Raw genomic sequence first — 25,103 nt, forward strand, 5'->3', positions numbered from 1 at the left:
AGATTAATATTCCACTCACAAGTAGGGATAACTTATCCTAGTCATAATTATTAATCCTGGATAAGTTATCCCACACTTTGTAACCAAACAAACTATTGATGGGTACTAAAAAAAAATTCAAAATTATTTTGTCTTCTCCATCACACCAAACAACCCCTCAGTGTAGTAGCAAAGTTGGTAAGATGTTGCTAAAGAAGAGATGGACATGCGCAGAAGAGTGAGAGTAAAAAAATCAATTGCAATGTATATAAATCAAACATGAAACTATATTTGCACAAGTTATAAAAACGAGGACAAAAACTAAATCCCAGCCATTCAAGGGAGAGCCGATTAAATTTTCTTAACCTACACTATTCATGCAAATCTCCATGTATCCATCTCTTCCAATGTTCTCTGGTTCTCTCTCATTTCCACTCTTTTTTTCAGTTGCCAAAGCTTTTAGATAGTAATATTACTTCCGATTCAGATTGTACAATTAATCAATAAAACATCCAATTCTGTCCACTTAGTTTTGCATTAACATTCAAGAATATTACACAATCACTAATGTAGTTAAATAACACAATAACAGAAACCGGGAACTCTTTTACCAAGTCAAATTTGTTTTCTTTGACTTTGTGCCATCTATCTTCATTCATGGTTCTTCTCCTTTCTGAATATAGGTTTTTTACTCATCTTGTCTTTTTTGTCATCGGGTTTCATAAGTTGCACGGGGGCTGCTGGTATCCTGATCCACCACTCTCTAACCCGTCGAAGATCTCTTTCACTGCTAATTTTCCTCAGAGGCATATTGCATGTGAAAGACTCCAAGAACGCAAAAAGAATCAAATGTTTAAGTGGCACAAAAGCAAAAGACAAGGCCACTATCACCAGTAAAAGAGCTGTCCTGTCAGTTGCCTAAAGATGAAGAAAATAAAATTGAAACAAACAGTAAGATATATCGCCAAGAGTAAACACTTCAAGCTAAGTATAACTAGAAGTTCTAACTTAACAATGATCTTTACACATTCCTTAAGTAGCGAGTGCAATAACTCAGCTTAGACAGAACTTGTAGATATCTAGATAACTTCTAAACTCTTTAAGTTGGTGTAACCAAGGGAATTAGAACCTTCAAGTTGTCAATCAATTATTACTGTAAAAAAACAGCACCAACATCCAATCTCTAGAGCTTCTTCAAGTCCAGCTTTTGCTAGGTTGGGAAAATATTGAATCCGATCTACCAGTAAGGGGTGCTAGTAAGCCATTAGCCCATTAGTTAGACATCCACTTTAACCGATTGCCAATAAATACAACATTGTAGTGTAGGGAAATCATTTTTTTCCTAAAGTTTCTGATGGGAAACAGATGACGTGTAATGACCCTCATGGTCATTTTCGTGCTTTTGCGTATTTTTACCATTTTATCCCTTTCCGTAACTTCTTTATAGCTCTTATATGATGTTGGGATGGGTGGACGGTTGAGTTTTGAGGTGGTTTGGCCATTTTTGAGGCTTAAGGTTTGAAAGAGTTGACTTTAGTCAACATCCAGAGATTCGAGCGTTGTATGAAAATTCTGACGGTTCCATCAGCTTCGGAAGGTCTATTTTGGTCTAGAAGGAAGGTTGGTTAGACTTTGGAGTCTTCATTTTTAGTTTGTGCGATTTGTCGTTTTAACATTGAAATTTTAGTCAAGTTTGACTTCGGTCAACATTTTGAGTAAATGCGTTCGGATGAAAATTTTGTCAGCGCGGTTAGCTCCAAAACATCGAGTTTGGTTTGGAACGACCTTTGGTTCAGTTTCCCGAGGTGCTCGGAATGAGTTCTAGGCCGTTTGTGCGTTTTGAATGCTCTTTTTGGAAATCAACATTTCAGCGAAACAACCTCCGTTGGAAAATCTGTCGAGTCCATTGAGTCTGAAATGCCGTTTCTGGTTGGGTAGCATAGTCCGTTTGTGTTCGCGGGGTTCCAAATGAATTTTGAACATCCATCGGAGAGAAATCCCTTCCTCAAAATTCAGCACCAGCTGAACTGCTGGTGCAGGCCACTTTTCCCTTCGCGTTCGCGAGCTAGGGGCTGCGATTGCAAAGAGCAGGGTCATTGGTCTTCGCGATCACAAAGATGAGTGCCATGATCGCGAAGGGTAATTTGTTCAGGTTTCGCGATCGCGGGCCAAAGCCTCACGATCACGGTGAAAAAAATCCTTGAATCGAGTGAATTAAATGCCCGTTTTCAACGGTCTAAGTCTAATTTTGGGACTTAGAAAAAGAGTGATTTGGAGAGCAATTCTTGGCCATTTTCGATCATTTTTGTTCCGGTGTGTTGGGAATTCTTGTGGGCCTAAAAACCTTGTAAGTTTCGCGTAAATTTCGTTGTTTCTTGCATTTTTGAACTATTCTAGGGCTTTAATTTGGTGGGGTTGTTTGAGCTTTTCCGGTGCTTGGAATGTGCACATTTTTGGGGCACAAGTTCCTTGAGTTATTTGGGACCTTATGACGGAGTTGGTTTTTCGATTTCGTTCGCGGGTCTCAATGTCGAATTTTAACCCGATTTTAGTTTCATTTTTAATTATAGCAATATGGTTATCGTTGGCCTTGTTTTGATGTGTTCATTAACAATTTGAGAGAGTGGCATCATTTGGAGGTGGCCCAAAAAGGAAAGGCTCAAGTCTAGTGGTTCGTGTGCAGTTTCGGCTTTGAGATAGATTATGGTTTACTCTTGTTAGACTTAGCTTGGTTAGAATTGGTATATTTTGAGTTGTAGCGCATGATTAGGTTGGTGATTTAGGGGTTGTATCCCATTGAGAAATTTAGAGTCGATGATCATCGTTAGTGACTAGTTTGGAGTTTTAGTCGTTGGATCCTTAGTCTAGGTGATATGTTGGCTTGTTTGCATCGATTAGAATCCTTAGAGCTTGCTCCTAGGTGAATTGAACATAGGCTATCGTTTGCTTGACTTGCTTGGTTTTGGTTGCCTTTTGATGAAATTTCAATTTATGCCTATGTCTTACTTACTTTTGATATTGAAATGTTGGGCCCTAGGTGAATTGAACATAGGCTATCGTTTGCTTGACTTGCTTGGTTTTGGTTGCCTTTTGATGAAATTTCAATTTATGCCTATGTCTTACTTACTTTTGATATTGAAATGTTGAGCCCGAGGCCATGCTTTCGGTACACCGGAGTCTCAGGTGAGTGTTATATGACTCTTTGACATGCTATTTGTCTTATTTACCTTGCCGGAGATAAAAACCCTTTTAAAAGAAAGAATAAAATGATGAGATAAAGAATAAAATGATGAGATTAAGAATTTTTGAATGATGAATAAAGGTAAGGTTTTATTAAGGAAATACCGGTGATATTTTATTTAACTGTGGCATTTTATTATTGAGAAGCTCGAGGTGTGAATTACAGGCGGCCCGAGATACATATTCGGGTCACTATTAATACTACTATTATTGAGAAGCTCAAGGCATGAATTTTGGGCGCTTCATGATACTTTTGGAGGATATTGAGCCTTAGTTACAAGTTTACAATGTGTATTTCACTGATATTTTATCAGTTGAGATTATTGATGTGATTACATGATTGGATGGGCTTACTTGACTACCGTATGATTATTCCCATACCCTCTTTCTCCATATTTATGGTTTATGCTTCTATCTTAATGTTATGAGTATCTCGTGCTGCGAAACTCATCGGTGGCCCCCTAAAGTTGGCACCAACTTTCACTTAGACACCTCAACTAGGCTTTGTTCATTTTAGACACCTCAAGTAAGGCTCCAATTTGTCATTTTGACACTTTGTGCTGACTTGGCACATTGCGTATGTTGCACCCATTTAAGCGCGTGAACAACGTTTTTTCTTATTTTTTTTTGTTCTTCTTCTTCATTTGATTACAAATAGTTTTGATTAATTTTTTTTTTGAAGTTTCAGAAGCATAATAGAGAAACCCCATTTGGCTAAAATTCAAGGATTTTCGGCTTAAAGGTTAAAAAAAAATTACTTTACTTCATTCTTTACTTACAGAGGAGCCAACTGTAAGTTTCCATAGCATTTGTAAGACTATTTCAAAACGATTCCTAAGAAGTTAATTTTTTTTCCGTGATTTCAAACCACATCCCCAAATCTCTCTCTTACACCATGGTTCATCTTCTCGATAAAGATCTGGAATTGGAGGAGAAGAAGATCTGTGGAGTGGGGGAGGGGTTGGGGTTGGAGTGGGTGGGGTTGGAGAAGACGACGGCGGGATGGGTGGTGTTGGAAGACCACTGATAGGGTGGGGGTGGGGGTTAATAGTTGTTAATTTTTATTTTTTAAAAATATTATTATTTGGATTAAAAAATGTCACATGTCATCAAATTATTGATCAATTTTACTATTCAAAAGTCATTATTTGATAATTATTTTTGATATATATATATATATGCCACGTGTCTTTATTTAATTTATTGTTTTTGACACGTCAGGCGAGTGCATTACACACACTTAATATATTTTGGTGATTGTCAAAAAAGTATCAAAATGACACATTGGAGCCTTACTTTAGGTGTCTAAAATGAACAAAGCCTAGTTGAGGTGTCTAAGTGAAAGTTCGTGCCAACTTTAGAGGGTTACCGATGGATTTCTCCTATTATATATTTATTCTTTCTGAGCTCGGTCGGCCTAATGCCTATTGGGTACCCTGTGTTTTAGTACTCATACTGCACTTCTGCATTTTTTTGGATGCAGCTCCCAGTTCGAGCGACCCCAGCACGTGCCTGATCATGCGTAGTGGTGCCAGATTCGGATTGTGGTGAGCTTCCGGGGTTTAGAGACTTGCTACATTCTCTCTTTTGCTCTAACTTGTATTTTGTATTTTTGGACAGTCAGTTCTGCGTTGTATATTTATACATATTGTCAGCTTTTGTACTTAATAGCTCTGGTATAGGTGACACCAGGTCCGGGGTTTTGATCTAGTGTCAGTTCATCATTTTTGTCACTATCGGGCCTTTTGTATATTTTGTATTGTACTTAAATATCTATGCTCTGGCCCGACTATTCTTTTATTATATTGTTTTTGCTTCCGCCTTCTTATGTTATTTATTATTTAATTAAATTGAGGTTTGACTTTGGCGTGATTTGAGTTTGGCTTGTCTACTCGGAGGTTATAGTAGATGTCATCATGGTCCGAATTCAAATGACATGACGACTCGGGTTACTACTTCCTTGCATCACAATAGGGTATCTAGATTATGGACAAAGTGAATCCAGCAGTATCGTGGGGATTTCGGATGACGGACAACCAGTGACTCAATTCGTGGTTATTAACCTGTTATCGGTCCACCTCTTCAAGGATAAACCCATAAGTCTCCTAAACTAGTATTTAAATTGAAATACTACTTTGGTAGCAGAGCTATATGGTCGTGTTCTGGTTGTCAACATGATTGGTATGCAAAACATATTTTTAGGATTTTAATATGTTATTCCCGTAACTTAATTGCATTGTTTCATGTTTGTATTTGCCTATTATTTGCATGAAACTTTAGGGCTTGCATAAAGCTCGTCAAAAGCTTTCCAACAATATGAATATGATAATTTTTGTTCATGTATTTAATCAGATATTAATTTTAAAGTTTTTAAGATTTTATTATCACAAACTTAACCACAAAATTCAATAATCCGTGTTTCATACAATTTTTATGCAAATTGAGCTGGGTAATCACTTATCCACATGTTCATTAGCAAAACTAATTAAGCATTGTGATTATCATCCAAAAATTGGGTCAAGAAAGTTTATTAGCGGTTTGATTAAAACAAAACTAATCAAGTTTTGAATGTTTTTTCTTGGATTTGATGATCAAATCAGTCCTAATAACCCAGTGTTCAATGGAAGAAATTTGGCTGGAAAATAAACTTTTGGACGGATTTTCATACGATCTGCTGGTGTTTCGCCTTTGATCAATTTTTTGGCATTATACTAACGATTTCTTGAGCAATTAACGCTTGAAACCAATCCTAAAATATGTTTGGGACAAAACTGTGTTTTGATTGGATGAAAATGGCCAAAAAGTGTAGAAAACTGGAATTGGGTCGCGGTAGACCAGTTTCTCAACAAGTTGGGTCGGGCTGACCTATTGGGCGAAGGTGACCACCCTAGGTCGCTAGCGAAGCCCACTCTTGGTTGAAGCTTGTGGTGGAGAGTGAGGCTCTTTTATTTTTTGCTTGAAATTAAATATCTGACTTTTTTTTCATATTCTTGAATTATTTTTTGATGCTGAAAAATATTTTTCCTACTCCAGATAGATAATTATGTATTAATTTGTCAAATGATATTCTAAAATAACGAACAGAACCATTTTCTTTGCAAAATAAAAATTATGGAAACTTATTTTTATGATCCTAGAGATTATCTATGTGAGTCCTCTCCTTAGATGTCTATAAAAAATAAATATCCTATTTTCTAAGAAAAATTAGATACAAAGGTTAATTTTCTCCTTGATTTCTTCTTGGAAGGTACGAAAATCAATTCTTTACGTCTAGTTAACTTATTCTATTGATATTGATATATAAGTATATCTAATTACCAAAAAGATATATAAGTATATCTAGAATAAGAACCTATTTGGTTGAGCTTATAGTCTGTGACTTATAAGCCAAAACCTATGAGTAGGCATTTCTAACTTATGGCTTTTCGCTGGGTGCTTAAAATCACTTAAAATAAGTCAATCCAAACAAGCTCTAAGATCTGAATTATCATTGATATGTGTTTGTATATATACCTAATTTTAAAAATAAAAATAATTGTTTTATGTTTATGTTTATTAGCCCTATCAATATGCTAAAGTCACGTCTGTGTGTATGCCAAAAACATTTAACTTGCATGTCAAATTAAAATAATTTTGAAACTTTATGCTCTACAAATGTGTAGAACTATTGTGCTTCACAAACACCATGTATTGCTTTCAAAAATATTGTTACTGATCTTATCAAAAGAGAAAACCCTAACGGTAACAATTGTAAGACTTTAAAGTGTTAAACTGTAATATATGCTGGAAGAACAAAACGTTCTGAATACTATAAACAATGTCAAGCAGTTCCAGCTCTTGTTTGCTGGCAACTATGGAACAGAAGAAATACCATTACACATGGTGGCAATATGATCAGGAAGAGAGTGATATATAACATCAATCATAACCTGTATCAGCTGGCAAGAGTTAAGTACCCCTGGTTGAAGAATTTGTCATCCAATTGGCCAGCACTTACCATTTCTTGGAAGGGTACAGACCACATGTGCAATGCAAGTTAGTGCAGTGGAATTTTCCTGCTATAGGATGGTTCAAGTGCAATACAGATGGGGCATCTAGAGACAATCCTAGTTTACTACTGCTTTCTTCTGTGTTAGGGATAGTGGAGGAGATTGGTGTACGCAAGTGCAAGAAGGTTGACAGACACAGCACACATATGCTGAAGCTCTAGCCATACAAGATGGCTTTGAATACTACATGAACAATCAGCTACAGCCATTGATAATTGAAAGAGACTCATTGACAGAGAGAAAAATTCTGGAAGGATCATAGGTGGGAGACACCTTGGAAGATAAGTATGGACGTGCAGAGAATCAAACACCGGAAAAATAAGGGCGAAGTGCAATGTGTCATGTATTAAGAGAGGGCAATACATGGCAGATTTTTAGCTAACCTAGTTTTTGATTTTGAAAATACCATACAGTTTTAACACTTTCCAGGAGATGCCATCAGAAGCAAGAAAGATTTTAATAACAGACGAAGCACAGTAGTTTGAGATTCAAATCCATCAAGAGAAGGGAACCAGACTCACAAGCAGAATGCAAACAATTATCACATTAATTCAAATGTGGTAATGCCTACTGTTTGATATTATATTAATGTAAATCAAAAAGCAGCAGTTTCATTGTGACTACACAGGACAGGACAGTTCATACTTGATAACCTGTGATAATCCACAAAAGAATGGATAACTATCTAATGAATTCCTATCCAATGTGTGGTACTAACAGTAATGTTCACCCTAGTGGAAGGAGATCAATAAACAGTTAATCTCAGTACTACAAGACACAGATTATCTAAGTTAAAGGCTACTAATCAGAGTTGTTTTACAAGGACTAGATGCAGGATGTCTTATTTTCAAGATCATTTCGAAAGATGACTTTATGGACACTGAAGGCTCAGAAACAGTTGACAAATGCAATGTCTTTCTGCTTGAAGCATATTCATAGGTTCTGAATTTATAGAACCTTATGATGAATTCAAACCAAAGCAGGAGTTTTTTGCAGTAATCTTCTTTTGAGAGCTTAAGGTCCTAGCTTAAATTAAATAGTCTGTTGAAGATTATTGTCTATTAACAGACTTAGCTTTTCATTTCTTTTTGTTCTTTCTTTCTGTTTTGTACTTTGTTTAAGACTCTTTTTTATTTACATAACACAGTGTAAGGCGCTCGTCTTAGCACCTTATGCGAGAGGAGAGGCGAGCATACATCGAAAAGGAGCGAGGCAAGGCAAGGTTACCGTCATCATTTTTTGTGGAAAAAAACTGACGCAGCAATTTAGAAGTTAAAACGCGATTTTAGGGTTTAATAAGAGTCAACTTAGCTCTCTTCTTCACCTTCATTCTCTTCAGCTGCAAAAGACAAAAAGGTAGGTCATCTTCTTCTTCTCCTTTCTTCTATCTCCTCTGTTTCCGCAGTCTTTCTTCTTCTTTTCAGCAGTCTTTCTTCTCCTTTCTTATTCTTTCTTCTTCCTCCGCTCCCTCTGTTTCTGACATTAACTAGTAATTACAGCTGCACTGTGCACAACTTTTTCTTCCTTTGTTTTCTATTTTCTGTGAATCTGCCAGTTTTTTTCTTTTCATTTTCTAGTCCATTTATTTTATTTTCTGCCCAATTCAGTTTAGGTGTATACTGTTTTGAATTGAAATATTTGTTAATATGTTAGTGCTATTGAGATTTGGTTATTTATATATGCAATGAAATATTTTTGATTTTTTGGTATTAATTGGCGCCTCACTTCAAAAAGGTGAGTGTCTTGCCTCTCGCCTCCGTGAGGCAGGCCCTTGTCGCCCTTTAGCCTTCCAAAACATTGATATAACACCATCAGCATGCTGCTAGGTGGTTTATTTAAGAATATTTGCACTGTACAATGTAGCTCCATAAGAACCATAAATAGAAACACATGAAATATTAGCAGAAATAGAGATTTTAGGTGCAATCGAAAGGAATGTTGTAACCCGGGTAGGTGAACCTCATAGATTTCAGGTGCAGATTGAACCTTCTTGGTGTCCAAGGCTTCTAAACCTTCAATGAGGTGAAGGCACATATTTGGATCTGAGAAGAGTTGGACCCTTTCCATAGGGTCAAGTGGTTGAACGCTCCTTGTCTCTATGTTGCTCAAGACATCTCTTTTCAACAGAGGAACAAAACAAGATCATTTCATTCCAGTTTTCATAAAAATTTAAAGGATATTCCATTAGTAATGAAAAAAGGGGTGGAGTATGTGAAGGATATGGTTCTGGTTGTCTTCTGTCCCGTTCCTTCAATCATACATATAAGCAGTTTTTTAGTTTTTTAGTAATGACAATGAATGAAAGTCGGTCTTTCAGTAAACATATATAAGCAACTCTTTAGTGTATAAGCAATTCTTTAGTGGTCACACCGAAAGTACGGTGGAGGTTGGTTGAAGATGATGTTAAGTCAATCCCTCTATTTTCATCTTGAAAGAGTCGGAAAAATATAACATGTTCTACCCCTTCCTTTGATTGCTTTCATATTTGGCATAATCAGGATTCATCTTCTTACCAGGATAGCCATTTAGTTTGCTTTCTTGCGACTAGCCTTGAGTAAGGACCCCTATAAAGCCCCTATTCCACCTTCAGCTAAGCACCTAACCCGTGGGACTAAATCGACCTTCTCTTTTCTTTGTAATTGAATTTGTTGTTGCTTCTTTTTTCCGGTATACCGCTCTGCAAGCAAAGCGAATAAACATAAATCTTTCGGAATATCATGAATATTCTTTGCCCTATATCTCCTCATCTTAGAGGGTCAATGAGCCTTTCAAACTAAGGAATCTGGGGGAATCACGCGCTTCATGTGGCATTTAATAGGATTACGACTGAGAAAAATTACCGCTTATTTCAGACAACCAAGCCCGGACCATGGCTTTTATCGTCAACAGAGAGAGCCACTCAATAAAGGAAGTTGGCTCTGATCCCACCTATAGCCAGTGGTACTTAGAGAATTCGCTTGTCATGTCATGGCTTACCAACTCTACGCAACCCCGGATTACCCGACAATATCGATTGCTAGACACTGTTGAAAAAATCTGATGCAACTAAGTTCACCTACTCACGCAAAGGAATGATGCTCAGACCTTTGAGATCCATAACAAAGTTCATGGCACAAAGCAAGGTGATATGTCAATTTTTTAGTATTTTTTCTGAATTGAATGGTTTGTGGCAAGAGCTAGATTATTATCAAGACTTCCAAGCAGATTGTACCAAGGATGCAGTAACATTTCAGAAAGAGTACAACAACGACAACAACCCAGTGAAATCCCGCAACGTGGGGTCTGGGAAGGGCAAAGTATACGCAGACCTTACTCCTACCAAGGTAGAACGGCTGTTTCCGAGAGACCCTCGGCTCAATAGAAGCATAAAAAAAGGTCAGATAAGACTAAGAAGTTCAAAGCGATATGGGAAAGCAAATAACGAAAGCGACACAGATAAAATAGAGTAATCAAAGTACAGAAATTAATAGATAATAATAGAAATCAGAGCACAAGAAATTATAGTGCGCTAATGCGCCTACTAATACGGAAGAATAATGAGACTATGTACTAGCCTTCTACCCTAATATGGATCCTCCACACCTTCCTATCTAAGGTCATATCCTCGGTAAGTTGTAGCTGCGCCATGTCCTGTCTAATCACCTCTCCCCAATATTTCTTCGGCCTATCCCTACCTCTTCTGAAACCATCTATGACCAACCTCTCACACCTCCGCACTGGGGCATCTGTGTCTCTCCTCTTCACATGCCCAAACCATCTCAGTCGCATTTCCCGCATCTTGTCTTCCACCGAGGCCACTCCTACCTTGTCCCGAATAGCCTCATTTTTAATCATGTCGCTCCTGGTATGCCCACACATCCATCTCAACATTCTCATCTCGGCAACAGTCGCATTAAATCCCCCTTGAACTTGGCAGCAAAACTTACTTTAGCACTTTAACTACATGACATTTAAATACCCTCTTAACAATTTTGAAGTGATTTAAATATCCCCTTAAGGAGTAACGTGGCTGAGTGTACTCAGTCTCCTAAAAGAGTTTTAAAAAGAGAAAAAAAGGTGAATTTATAAAATTGTACACATGGCATTTTTTTATTGGCCAATATATAACTACCATTTTTAATATTTTTTTCCTGATATATTAACTCTTTAAAAAATATGTAACTTTTCTTAATTAGAGGTAAATGAAATTTGTAGGTCCCTTTTTTAAAAAAAAATAAAAATTTTTCTCTTTGTTTTGTTGTCTTCCCCAATACACCTATTTCTCCATTGAAGCACCTTTTCCTCCATCTTCATCCTACCTCTATCAACTATTTTCATTCCACTATCCCTTTAATAATCTATAAAATTCAACACCAACACCATATTATTGACGTTGATTTCACTCTACATTATTGACTTTGATTTCACAAATGTAAACTTTCTTGAATTTTGAGTGACCTATTTTGATTTTCTCTTGTTTTGTGGTGCAAAAAATATGGATATACCAAATTTTTAACCTTCATTTTTTATTTGAGTTGTCAAGAAAAGATTGACTTTCAAAAAATGTCATTCTCTGAGAGGGCAGATTTGTGGGGAAGGTTCGAAGAAGATACTGTGAATATTGTAATGAATTTTCTCCTCTAAAGTTATTTTTTTTAAAATTGTTTAATGGTGGGTGAAGAAGGAAAAAAAAAGCATTGAAGATTGAAATGATGAAAAACAAGGAAGAAGAAAGAGAAAGGGGGAGGGGGGCGTGGAGGAGAAAAGATTTAAGAAGATGGGGCCCACTAATTAAAAATATTTAACACTAATAAACTAAAATTAATGAAAATGGCCCACATTTTAAATCTTGATACATGAAAATGTATTTTTTTAATTAATTAATTAGTGTAATTAAATTTAAAAAGTGTTTAAGAAAAAATGGTGAATAAATTAAAAAGAAATAAAAATTGATGACGTAGTGCTTACATGAATATAATATGGCGGGTGAGAGTGGTGTTACAATCTCAGGGTGGTATTTAATTCACTTCAAAGTTCTTAAAGAGGGTATTTAAATGCCTGTGTAGTTAAAGTGCTAAAGTAAGTTTTGCTGCCAAGTGAAATTTGATGTATTTACTCTTTCAAAAGTTGGTTGTAAAGGGGCAGATCTATGACTTCTTGGCCGCATTGAACAATTAATATGACTAGATAAGGGTTCAAGTACTTGGTAAAACCCCTTTTCTTTCTCTTGAAAAGGCATATTCCTATGTCCAGCAAGAAGAAAGCAGGAGTGCTATGCTCTACACAACACCAATAGAGAAGTCTCGGTTGGCTACTAGTGATTACACAACACAAATTGAGATGTCTGGATTAAATGCTAGTGATTCTCGTGAGCACCAAAAGGCCACCAATTATGATAAAGATCTCTTACATTGTGATTATTGTGAGAAGTCCTGACATACCAAGGAAACTTGTTGGAAGTTACATGGTTGACCCTCTATAGGTCATGGAGGAAAACGAGTCAACTCAATGAGAGCTCAAGCATATTTGTCAGAGACAACCTCTGCTGAATTTTTTTCTCCTAGTGAACTCAACCACCTCTTCAAGGGGGCAGTAATGAAACAGACGAGGTGATACCTAGTTCTGGATTTATTTATGACCCTACTCCAAGGGAGAGTTCCATCAGTCAGAAGATACTCCAAGGGAGAGTTTCATCAGTCAGAAGGAAACGGTAAGATGTATTGTTCAGGAAGAGACTATTGGACGTTTGGATAAACCTGATTTGATGAGTTATTCAAGGAGAAACAAGATAGAAGAAGCCATCATGCAGCCTACTTCCTGCCAAGAATCCTCTTCCTCTGGTGAGTCATCTTCTAATCTTTGATACTATGAGTGATTTAGATATATATACCTATTGCTCAAAGAAAAGAGGTCAGATCTTGTACCAAGCATCCTATTTCTAACTTTATGTCTTATGATTCCTTGTCCCCCCTCCTATAGAGGTTTTGCCTTGTCCATTTCCTCTATGTCTATTCCACAAGATTGGAGGGAAGCTTTCAAAGATCTCAAGCGGAAAGAAGCTATGCTTGAAAAAATAAAGGCTCTAGCCAAAATAATACTTGGGAATTAGTCGTTCCTTCACAAGACAAGATATCGGCCGACTGAAAGTGGGTGTTCACTGTGAAACATAAAGCCAATGGTTCAATTGAGAAGTTCAAGGCCAGATTGGTAGCTGGGATTCACTCACATGTATGGAATGGACTACCATGAGACATTTACTCTAGTTGAAATGATGAACACAATCAACATCTTGTTATCTTGTGCAATCAAATTTGATTGAGAATTGCAACAGTTTGATGTAAAAAACGCGTTCTTACATGGTGACTTAGAAGAAGTGTATATGGAGACTAATCCTAAATTTGATAGTGAAAAAACTCAAGGAAAGATGTGTAGATTGAATACAGCTTTATACAGGCTAAAACGGTCTCCCAGAGCATGGTTCGATAGGTTCAACAAAGCTATGTTTTCTTTTGGTTATCAACAAAGCAATGTTGATCACACTCTCTTTATAAGACATCACAAGGGTAATATCACTCTTTTAATAGTTTATGTTGATGACAGGTGATGACAAAGAAGAGATGGCTTGGCTAAAGAAGCTCTTGGCTCAGAAGTTTGATATCAAGGATCTAGGGAAGCTACAATACCTTTTGCGAATTGAAGTGGCTAGATCAGGAAAACGAATCCTCATTTCTCAGAGGCAATATATTCTAGATCTATTGAAAGAAACTGGATGTTAGGTTGTAAATCAGCAAGATCACCAATTGAGAGCAACCACAAGCTACAAGCAGGGATAGGAAATCGGTTCATAGACAAAAATATCAGACATTGGCTGTAAGACTCATTTATCTTTCACATGCTAGACCTGACATAGCTTATGCAGTTAGTATGGTAAGCCGGTTCATGCATGATCCGCGTGAGTTTCACGTGCAAGTTGTCTTTTGCATTCTGCAATATTTGAAATCTGCTCCTTGAAAAGGTCTTCTTTTCGCCAAACATGGTCACCTCTGTATAGAAGCTTTTACAGATGCTGATTGGGCTGGATATCTAGATGATAGGAGGTCTACAACCGGTTATTTTACACTTGTGAGAGGGAGATTAGTCACTTGGAGAAGCAAAGTGTAGTTGCTAGATGAAGTGCTGAAGTAGAGTATAGAGTTATGCCTCAGGGTGTCTGTGAACTTTTGTGGTTGCGAAAGCTACTAAAAGAACTGAAATTACCTGGAGTTTATAAATTATCTGTGTACTGTGGTAACATGGCTTCCATAAGTATAGACCATAATCTAGTATAACATGACCGAACAAAACACATTGAAATTGATCACACTTCATCAAGGAAAAGTTGGCAGATGACACCTTGAGCCTGTTCCATGTGTCCAACAAACAGCTAGCTGATTTTTTTTATTAAAGGTCTTAGCTATAGAACTTTTCACAACTTAATTTGCAAGTGGGCATGTGTGAAATCTATGCACCAACTTGACGGGGAGTGTTAATAAATCTGATTCTATTCAGATTTAATCAGATTCAGATCCGGTTCATCTCTTTTGGATATGATTCTGATATGATCAGATCTCTAATCCTAATTAGGTAGATTTTTCTCTGATTTAGTTTCCAACATTATAGAGCTTTTATTCTATTTCTTTAACTATATATTTCATGGTTAGGCTATTGCTTTGTGTATAAATACCCCTGTAACTGGTTGTATAGATATACGGGAAAATTAATGAAATCTTTCTTCTGAAAGTCTACAGATAGACTTGCTCATTTTGGTCACATCTATTAAATTTTACATAAATCTGAGGCTTTGAATTGCTTTAGGAAATACATGATACCAATAAAGATCATGAATACGTCTTGGCCTATCAAATGAGTTTTTGTGATGAAAGTGGAATTGTTGATCAGATAGCAATTCCAAAATTCTACAATAAAACAAAGTGTCGCCAGAAGAAGAAATAAAACGTTCATCGAAATGGTTAGATCAATGATGGCTCAAGCAAAGCTGTCAATTTCCTATTGAGGAGATCATCATAGTTTGTTGTCTGTTCGTAACCATGTGCTAGTAAAATTAATAACATCTACACCATTTGAGTTATGTACTAGTAGAGATCTCAGCAAAGTATTTTTGAGACCTCTACAATGTGCCGATTGCAGTGTATACTGCATATGCACTAATTATGTTAAACGTGGCCCTCCGACAACTACCTTAATGACCATCATCCTATCATTCACCCTCCTAACCTCTACCACTTGCTCCCTAAGTTCCTTATCTACTAAAATGCCTACTCCATTCCTATTCCTTGAGCTACTTGAGTGCCACCACTTAAACCCATCTACACTCCTAGCCTTGGTTCTCACCCATTTGGCTTCCTGGATAAAAGCTAATTGATCCTCTTCCTGCCTGAGAATCTTCACCAACTCTACCAACTTCCCCGTCAACAGTCCCAAATGTTCTAAGACCTAACTCTCAACCTAGAAGCTCCCTTGGTACCCTTGCCACCCGCTCCCTATCCGTCCCTCAACTACCATCAAACCCTGAAGCCACTAACGCAGATAATAAAAAGAGAAAAATAAACACCATATACAATAGAGTGTTTATGTAGTTCGGCCATTTTTGGTAAACTAGATGGCCAAATGGTGAAGGGGAGCCTTGGAGTAACTGGTAAAGTTGTTGCCATGTGACCAGGAGGTCATGGGTTCAAGCCTTGGAAACAGCCTCTGGCAAAAATGCAAGGTAAGGCTGTGTACAATAGACCCTTGTGGTCAGGCCCTTCCCCGAACCCCGCGCATAGCGAGAGCTTTAGTGCACCGGGCTGCCCTTTTTTTTTAGATGGCCAAATGGTATATATTGGTAACTATCCCAAATAAATATCTAGGGTCAACAAAAAAATGAAATTCAACTAGTCTACAATAAATATTTATCATTGAAACTAACACTAGAACAGCAAAAGGTCTAAAAGATGAGTGAAAACTTGGCTTAAAAGCACTGATCGAGAACAAAGACAGGCCCTATCCAAATGATTCAATTCGCAAACTGGTGACATCATTGAAACTCCAACCACCAAAGACAAATGCATACTATGTTAGATAGAGTCCTAAGACTCCAAAACGAGAGCAACAAATGAGTGCAGTTTGTAGATATATGCAAGCTAACATTTGTTAGACTTGATATTTGTTTCGCAATTGGCTTGTAAACAAAATGAAACCAACCTAGACCCAGCACATTGTAAAAACAGTTATAAAAATCATGAGGTATGATAAAGGAACTTCTAATTATGCGCTTTGCAATAAAGGCATGACATGGAACTAAAAGGAGACACTGATGCTGATTGTGGAGGAGATATCAACAACATTAGGTCCACCTCTGAATGTGTTTTCTGCTCTATAATGGCGCTATATCATAGAGTAAATGAAAAGCAATCATGTGTAGCTTTATCCATGTTGGGAATTGAGTTTGTACCTCTGTCATCAGTAGCTTAAGTGGATGTTTATTTTAAAGGGTCCTTGGAAAACTTGTTGGTGCTACAGTTAGTATTGATCTAGTGACAGTCTTTGTGATAGTAAAACTGCTATTTTGAGCATCAGGGTCCCTAAAAATCATTGTAAAAGGCAAAGTGAAAGCCAAGAAGGTTGCCTATACGGAGTGGTTGGAGTGTGTGGATGAGGAGGAGAAGAATAGGTTTAAAGATATCTATAAAAAGGAAAAGACGGAAGCAAAGTCGGCGGTCACCAGTGCTAAGACGGCAGCTTTTGAACGCGTGTATGTCGAGTTAAGGGAAAAAGGTGGGATAAGAGATTGTATAGGCTCGCCAAAGCGAGAGAGACAAAAGCACGCGATCTGGATCTAGTAAAGTGCATCAAGGACGACGAACATGAAGTGTTAGTGTATGAGACCTCTATCAAGCAAAGGTGGCAAACTTACTTTCACAGACTCCTAAATGAAAAAGGAGACAGAGACATTGTACTAAGAGATTTGGCATACTCTCGTAGTCTTCGAGACTTTAGGTACTGCAGGTGTTTTAAGGTTGAGGAGGTTAGATGTGTTGTTAGCAGGATGAGGAGAGGGAGAGCGACAGGGTCAGTGGACAAGGCAGGTTTGGAGTGCTTGACTAAGTTGTTTAATGTTATTTTAAAGACTGCTAAGATGCCTAATGAATGGAGGTGGAGTACTATGGTTCCATTGTACAAGAACAAGGGTGATATCCAAAACCGTAATAATTATAGGGGTATCAAACTACTAAGCCGCACTATGAAGATTTGGGAGAGAGTGGTGGAGATGAGGGTGACGAGAGTGTCAATCTCAGAGAACCAGTTCGGATTCATGCCGAGACAGTCGACTACTGAAGCAATCCATCTTATGCGGAGACTAGTGAAGAAATTTAGAGAAAGAAAAGGAGATCTCCATATGGTGTTCATTGACCTTGAAAAGGCTTATGACAAAGTTATGAGGGATGTTCTCTGGAGGTGTCTGGAAGCTAAAGGTGCCCCGATGGTGTATATTAGGGCGATAAAGGACATGTATGCTGGAGCCAAGACTCGGGTTAGGACGGTGGAAGGTGACTCAGAGCATTTTCCTGTTGAGGTGGGACTACACACCAGGGATCGCTGCTGAGCCTTTTTCTTTTTGCCTTGGTGATAGATGAGCTGACACGGTCTATTCAGGAAGAGGTTCTATGGTGTATACTATTTGCGGACGATATAGTTTTTATTGATGAGACTCGGGACGATGTTAATGATAGGTTGGAGGTTTGGAGACAAACGCTGGAGTTAAAGGGTTCAGATTGAGCAGGACCAAAACAGAATACTTGGAGTGCAAATTTAGTGTTGCGATGGATGAAGAGGGCAGGGAAGTGAGGCTTGCCACCCAACCTATCCCCAAGACAGAAAGCTTTCAATAGCTTGGATCCATCATCCAGAGTAGTGGGGACATCGATGATGATGTCACGCATCGCATTGGGGAAGCATGGTTGAAATGGAGGCTAGCCTCTGGAGTCCTGTGTGATAAGAAGGTACCGCCTAAACAAGAAGGTACCGCCTAAACTTAAAGGTAAGTTCTACAGAATGGTTGTTAGACCAGCGTTGTTATATGGAGTGGAGTGCTGGTCGGTAAAGAACTCTCATGTTCAGAAGATGCATGTCGCAGAGATTAGAATGTTAAGATGGATGTGTGAACACACTAGAAGTGATAAGACCAGGAATGAGGTTATTCGGGAGAAGGTGAGAGTGGCATCTGTGGTCAACAACATGAGAGAAGCGAGACTGAGTTAGTTTGGGCATATGCAGAGGAGGGGTGTCGACACCCCAGTTAGGAGGTGCGAGCAGTTGGATTTGGAGGCTATGTGGAGGGGTAGGGGTAGACCGAAAAAGTATTTGAGAGAGGTGATTAGACAAGATATGGAGGTACTCTATATCACCGAGGATATGACCTTAGATAGAAAAGAGTGGAGGTCGCAGATTAGGGTAGAAGGCTAGTAGGGATAGAATGGTGTCTTACCGTGTGCTGGTTTAGGGTGGTCGTAGGTCTAGACGTGCCTTTATAGTTGTGTTGCTATTGCCTTTGATTATTACAGTACTTTGCTATAGTTATTGTTCTTGTCTTGTAAATTTTGCATTGCATTTTATTTTATTTTTATTTTTATTTCTATTTTACTTTTTTTTTACTTTTTTCTTTATGCTATATATATTATTTTTTTCTCTCATACTTGGAACTGTGACTTTCAAGCCGAGGGTCTTTCGGAAACAACCTCTCTATCTCTATGAGGTAGTGGTAAGGTCTGCATACATCCTACCCTCCCCAGACCCCACTTGTGGGATTCCACTGGGTTGTTGTTGTTGTTGTTGAAAGACATTATTGCACGCAAAGAAGTGAACATAAAGGTATCTGCACAAATGGGTGCAGATCCACTAACTAAGTCGATTCCTAGAGATGTATGTTTTTGTTCATGCAAGATCTAAAGGACTGTGTCGGGATTAAGGATAGAGTCACTGGTTTTTAATTTATTTTTCCTTTGACATTCAAAAATGATTGTTGTATTTTTAATATCAAAAAAAGTTTGATTTGCATACACTTATTATTTGAATGTTTATTGTACATTTCATACCGTGGAATGCTTTTGGTGCATTCTTTGATGTTATTGAAAGGTATATCAGGTGGACATAGGTCAACATTCTCACACAAGTGACCATCTTCGTGTTGATGAGAGATGAGACAAGATTTTCAGCAAATTATTATAAAAATTTCAGTACACGACTTAAAAAGCTTTTGTGCCAAACAACTAATGGTAAAGGTCATTGCAGTGTTTGGATGGTGATAATAAGTCACCTAGTTTACCTTAAGAGGACAAATGTGAGGTCATGTTTAAGGAGTCGATTCAGATGCATGTGTTTGAATATCATTTGTGCAGCGTTATTTTATCAGATAAAGGCATATGCTCCATGGGAAAAAGGAGAAAAAGTTGCAGGACATGTTTCATACCATGTGTGTAAATGTCGACTAAAAGGGTTAACAACAAGTCTTATCTCGACTTATTATTGTGTGATACCCAAATTGAGTACCCTCACGACTCCTATCTGTGGCTGAAGCTTGGTTAGATGTTAGCTATTTTAGCATGTTACCAAATGACCATGAGAAACTCAGTTTGGCGGGGCATGACTAGAAAAGCGGGTTAGATATGAGTTGAGAGACTCGTGAGAAGAGGAAGATATGATGGAATATCCATTTAGTTTGTGTTTACTGGTACTAGTTATGACTTATGACTCATAATTGTGAACATAATAAACTATGATACATGAGATAAAAATGAGACGTATCAATATAATTCGAATTATCTAGGGCACTAGGCATACTTCATATGATCTACGTGGTGATTTTCATGACAACGGTAGGCTATATATTCCTAGAAGATGTATAGCAAAAAGTTCTCTCTTTTAGTATGTCAGTCGCACGACCAATTTATTTAGTATGAAATGATACAAGAGAAATTAAAGAGAACATACTTTCCTTAGCTTGGTGAAGCTTAAGCACTCCCTTATGTGTGAGTTAAGAGATATTGGAAAACATTATTGGGTCGATTTCACCCACAAGGGGTGTTTTAGCCCATTAGTCCATTAGTTAACCTTACACTTAAACCTTAACTGATTGACTATAACTACACCATTATGGGCGTAGAGAAATAAGGTTTTCTAACATTTCTTGTGGGGGAAAAGGACGGCTCGGGTTACTATTTCCTTGTGTCACAAGAGGATATCTAGGTTGTGGACAAAGGGAAATCATCTATATCATGAAGATCACGACCACGAGCGATGACTCAAATCGTGGTTGTTATTGATCTGCAAACCTGTAAGTCTCCGAAACTAGTATTTATAAATGAAATGCATCAACTAGGTTTTCCATCACTTCCATGTATGCATTAAATATCGCAAACCATGAAGTACAATAAACCGACGTATATTGACTCTTCAACATTACCAGCGGCAAGAAAACAACTTTGTATCAAAGGTCTAGCGATTCTTTGAGGTCCAATTATTGCTTGGCTTTCACAATCACTTTATATATGCATTAAACATCTCAAACAATTAAAGTGTAATCCCCTTCCATGTCAAGTTTTCAAGTTGCAGCTATGCTAAGAATAAAAAAATAACAATATCAAACCCAAATATTGGATTGGGTAATAGCAGTTTAGGATGAGGAGAACAGATGATAATACCTGTGGAAGAACAGCAAAAATAAGAGCTCGTACTTTCAGCAGAATAATGTTGCCACTTTGGATTAACGCCTCAAGTTGACTAATAGCTTCCTGCAATATCAAGAGCTGCTCAACAGCATTTTTTGGAGGAGGAGCTATGATTTTTAGTGGTTCTAATGGCTTCCCTTTCCTCACATTCCTACGCCAAAACATGATAACTGCAAGCACAACCAACAAAGAAGGCAATGCATATTTTATATACTCCCTGCATATAAAAAATTACACATTTCAGAACAGCTAGGGACCACAAGAGAAGGATCGAGTCAGTATATTTTAGACAGATGGAAACAATCCCAAAAGTCAGAGTTGTCAAGTAAAAGCACAATGAATTTCTGGTCACCTCAAACCAAAGGAACCTGATCAATTTCCATCTCACCTTAAGCAGAAAGGATTATAGTGGAACCGAATCTTACTCCAACATTACGACGCTGGGAAATTGCTTTTGTATGCTAAATGTGAGAAATATTAGAGAAGAATATTATTGAATTGTGCCTCTACATTATTACACAACTCCTATTCCTATTCTAAGTAGGATTGTATATACCTATTCATATTCTAACACTCCCCCTCAAGCTAGTGCATACAAGTCATGTGTACCTAGCTTGTTACAAATGTAACTAGTATGAGAACCGATGAGGGGCTTGGTGAGATATGTGCAAGTTGATCAATCAACTTCACAAAATTGACAGTCAATCTCAATGTGCTTAGTCTTCTCATGAAATACTAGATTTGATGCATAATGCCAGTCAATCTCAATATGCTTAGTCTTCTCATGAAATACTGAATTTGATGCATACTATCGATAAAATTACAGTGTTGAACTTCCTAATCGAAGCTTTGAGAAGACTTTCAAACCATAGAGTGACTTACACAATCGAAGCTTTGAGAAGACTTTCAAACCATAGAGTGACTTACACAATCGACATACAAGGCTACCAGACTCCCCCTGATGAACAAAACCTTGTCTTTATGGATGTTGAAGTGTGTGGCTATTTAATCTAAAAGTTTTGTTGTTAGACACAAAATGCTTTTATTTTCAAAATTGTGCCCTCAACATGTCCCCTAACGTGCAGGACTATTACTTTTTCATAGGCCAAGCACTTGAAAAATCTTTTAATAATGGGTGGCGGTCATACTCAGATTCATGTTGAAGTCTCATCTAAAAAATTAAGTTGTTAGAGAGAGCACGCTTTTATTTTCTTAACTATGTCTTCAACAATAGGGATGCTAAAAGTGTAGCAGCTAATGAATCTGAAATTAAGCTCAAACACCAAGATTGATGTAGCACAAAAAAAAATGAGAAATAGGGAAGGAGAAACAACAGAGAAAATTACGAAAGATAAAATAGAACAATAACAAAGAAAGATTTCATCAAATGCTACTGAAAGTCTCCGAGACCAAGTATATGATAGCCCTATTTATTGAAAACTACTACTCTTTAACTGGAATATAAGATTAGAAAAACCATTATCTTTAATTAATATATGGAAAAGGGTCAGATACCCCTCTACTTTCATTTATTTTTTAATCCTATCCCCGTTATACTTTTTGGTTATTTATACCCCTGTAGTTGGGCAAAATTCTAAATTTACCTCTCATTTGATGGAACCGACACATGGCACACTCTAAATGAAGAACCCAACCCACCACTTAAAAAATCCACCCAACCCAAAACCCATCTGACCCTATTACAAATTAAAACAAGAACCTTAATCTAACAAAAACCCCAATGCATGTGTGAGAAATATAGGAGAAAAATATTATTGAATTGTGTATCTACATTTTTATATAGAGATCATATTTATAGATACTACAATACAATCCTTACCAGGTGGGATACAATTTACTATTTCTATTCCTATTACTATTCATATTCATATTCCTATTCCTATTCTAAATAGGGTTTTGTCTACCTATTCCTATTATAACACTCACCCTCATTTCTATTCCTACTACTATTCATATTTCTATTTCTATTCTAAGTAGGATTGTATATACCTATTCTTATTTTAACACTCTCCCTCAAGCTAGTGCATACAAGTCATATGTACGTAGCTTGTTACAAATGTAATTAATACGAGGACCGATAAGGGGCTTGGTGAGATATTTGTAAGTTGATCACAGGACTTCACAAAATTAGCAGTCAATCTCAATGTGCTTAGTCTTCTCATGAAATATTGAATTTGATGCATAATGTCAGTCAATCTCAATGTGCTTAGTCTTCTCATGAAATATTGAATTTGATGCATAATGTCGATAAAACACAGAGTAATAAAATTGCAGTGTTGAACTTCCTAAATGAAGCTTGAGAAGATTGTATTAGACCATAGAGTGACTTATACAATCGTCATACAAGGCTACCAGACTCCACCTGAGCAACAAAACTAGGTGGTTGCTCCATGTAGACTTCTTCACAGTGTAGCAGTCACCGGAAATTAACGCACGGGGACCTCTCTAACTAAGTTTTCTTCCCCTGAATATGGAGTTCATGCATATATCGTTGGCCCTACTATTGTTAACATAACCAATGGCCAGACGAGTGTCATATATGGGTCATAGCTACCCGCCGGCAACAGAAGCTTTTTTAATTTTCTATCAAGATCGTAGAAGCTCTGATACTATGTGAGAAATATAAGAGAAAAATATTATCGAATTGTGTATCTACATTATTACATAGAGACCATATTTATAGACACTACAATACAATCCTTTACCAAGTAGGATATTATTTACTATTTATATTCCTATTACTATTGGTGGTGGTACAAGGGAAAGTGGAAGCAAAGAAGGTAGTGTATGCTAAGTTGATGGAGAGCAAGGATGAGGTGGAGAAGTGGACGAATGGGGAACTGTATAAGATAGCGAGGAAGGAGGCGAAGTCGGCGGTTGCAACGGCAAAAACGGCAGCTTTTGAATGCCTTTATGCTGAACAGGAAGAGAAAGGCGGGGACAGGAAATTATTCAAGCTAGCCAGGGCCCGGGAGAGAAGGGCACGAGATATGGATCAAGTGAAGTGCATTAAAGACGAACACGGAAAAGTGTTGGTAGAGGAGACCCTTATCAAACAAAGATGGCAGTCATACTTCCATAAACTTTTGAATGACAAAGGGGACAGAGAAATTGTGTTGGGAGATTTGGAACATACAGGAAATAGTCACGATATTGGAGGTTGTAGGAGTATTACGGGCGATGAGGTTAAAGAGGCCGTTCGTAGGATGCGCTGGGGAAGAGCGACCGGACCTGACGAGATCCCTGGAGAATTTTGGAAGAGTGCGGGCTCGGTAGGTTTGGAATGGCTGACTAGGTTATTTAATGTCATATTTACGACGGCAACGATGCCCATAGAATGGAGGTCGAGCATCATGATCCCTCTATACAAAAACAAGGGGGATAGCCAGAGTTGCGACAACTATAGAGGTATCAAGCTTCTAAGCCATACTATGAAAGTGTGGGAAAGAGTGGTTGAGATGAGGGTGAGGAGAGGCATGTCTATTTCAGAGAACCAGTTTGGATTTATGCCGGACGCTCAACTACGGAAGCCATCCATCTTATGAGGAGACTAATGGAGCAATATAGGGAGAGGAAGAGAGACTTGCATATGGTATTCATCGACTTAGAAAAGGCCTACGATAAAGTCCCACGAGAGATACTATGGAGATGTTTGGAGGCTAAAGGTGTACCTGTAGCGTACATAAGAGTGATCAAGGACATGTACGAGGGTGCCAAAACCAGGGTAAGGACAGTAGGAGGGGATTCAGAACACTTTCCAGTTGTGATGGGGTTGCATCAAGGATCAGCTCTTAGTCCGTTTCTATTTGCCTTGGTGATGGATGTATTGACGCGACAAATTCAAGGTGAGGTGCCATGGTGTATGCTTTTTGCGGACGACATAGTCCTCATCGATGAGACTCATAGCGGAGTTAACGCTAGGCTAGAAGATTGGAGACGCACCTTGGAGTCTAAAGGGTTTAAGTTGAGTAGGACCAAGACAGAGTACCTAAAGTGCCAGTTCAGTGAGACTCCTCAAGAGGTTGGCGCGGAAGTTAGGCTCGGGGACCAAGCCATCCAAAAGAGAAGT

The 25,103-nt window shown here is 37.9% G+C and overlaps 1 protein-coding gene across 3 annotated transcripts in view; it reads right to left on the minus strand.

The window, feature by feature from the left end:
* Positions 1 to 218: 218 nt before the first annotated feature.
* The window catches only part of LOC129874143 (uncharacterized), a 42,674-nt gene continuing 17,789 nt past the window's right edge, over positions 219 to 25,103 (minus strand). For 2 of the 3 annotated variants that reach the window (XM_055949385.1, XM_055949384.1), the window contains exons 9-10: positions 20,987 to 21,230; positions 219 to 897 (exon numbers count right to left, since the gene is read on the minus strand). In XM_055949385.1, the coding sequence (XP_055805360.1) occupies positions 631 to 897; positions 20,987 to 21,230 (511 nt within the window). In that variant the 3' untranslated portion in view covers positions 219 to 630. Of the gene's footprint in view, positions 898 to 9,452; positions 9,946 to 20,986; positions 21,231 to 25,103 lie in introns of those variants that run through there. The other variant, XM_055949386.1, reaches the window with a different exon arrangement.

This window comes from Solanum dulcamara, chromosome 11 (assembly GCF_947179165.1).
Source record: "Solanum dulcamara chromosome 11, daSolDulc1.2, whole genome shotgun sequence".
Taxonomy (NCBI): Eukaryota; Viridiplantae; Streptophyta; class Magnoliopsida; order Solanales; family Solanaceae; genus Solanum; species Solanum dulcamara.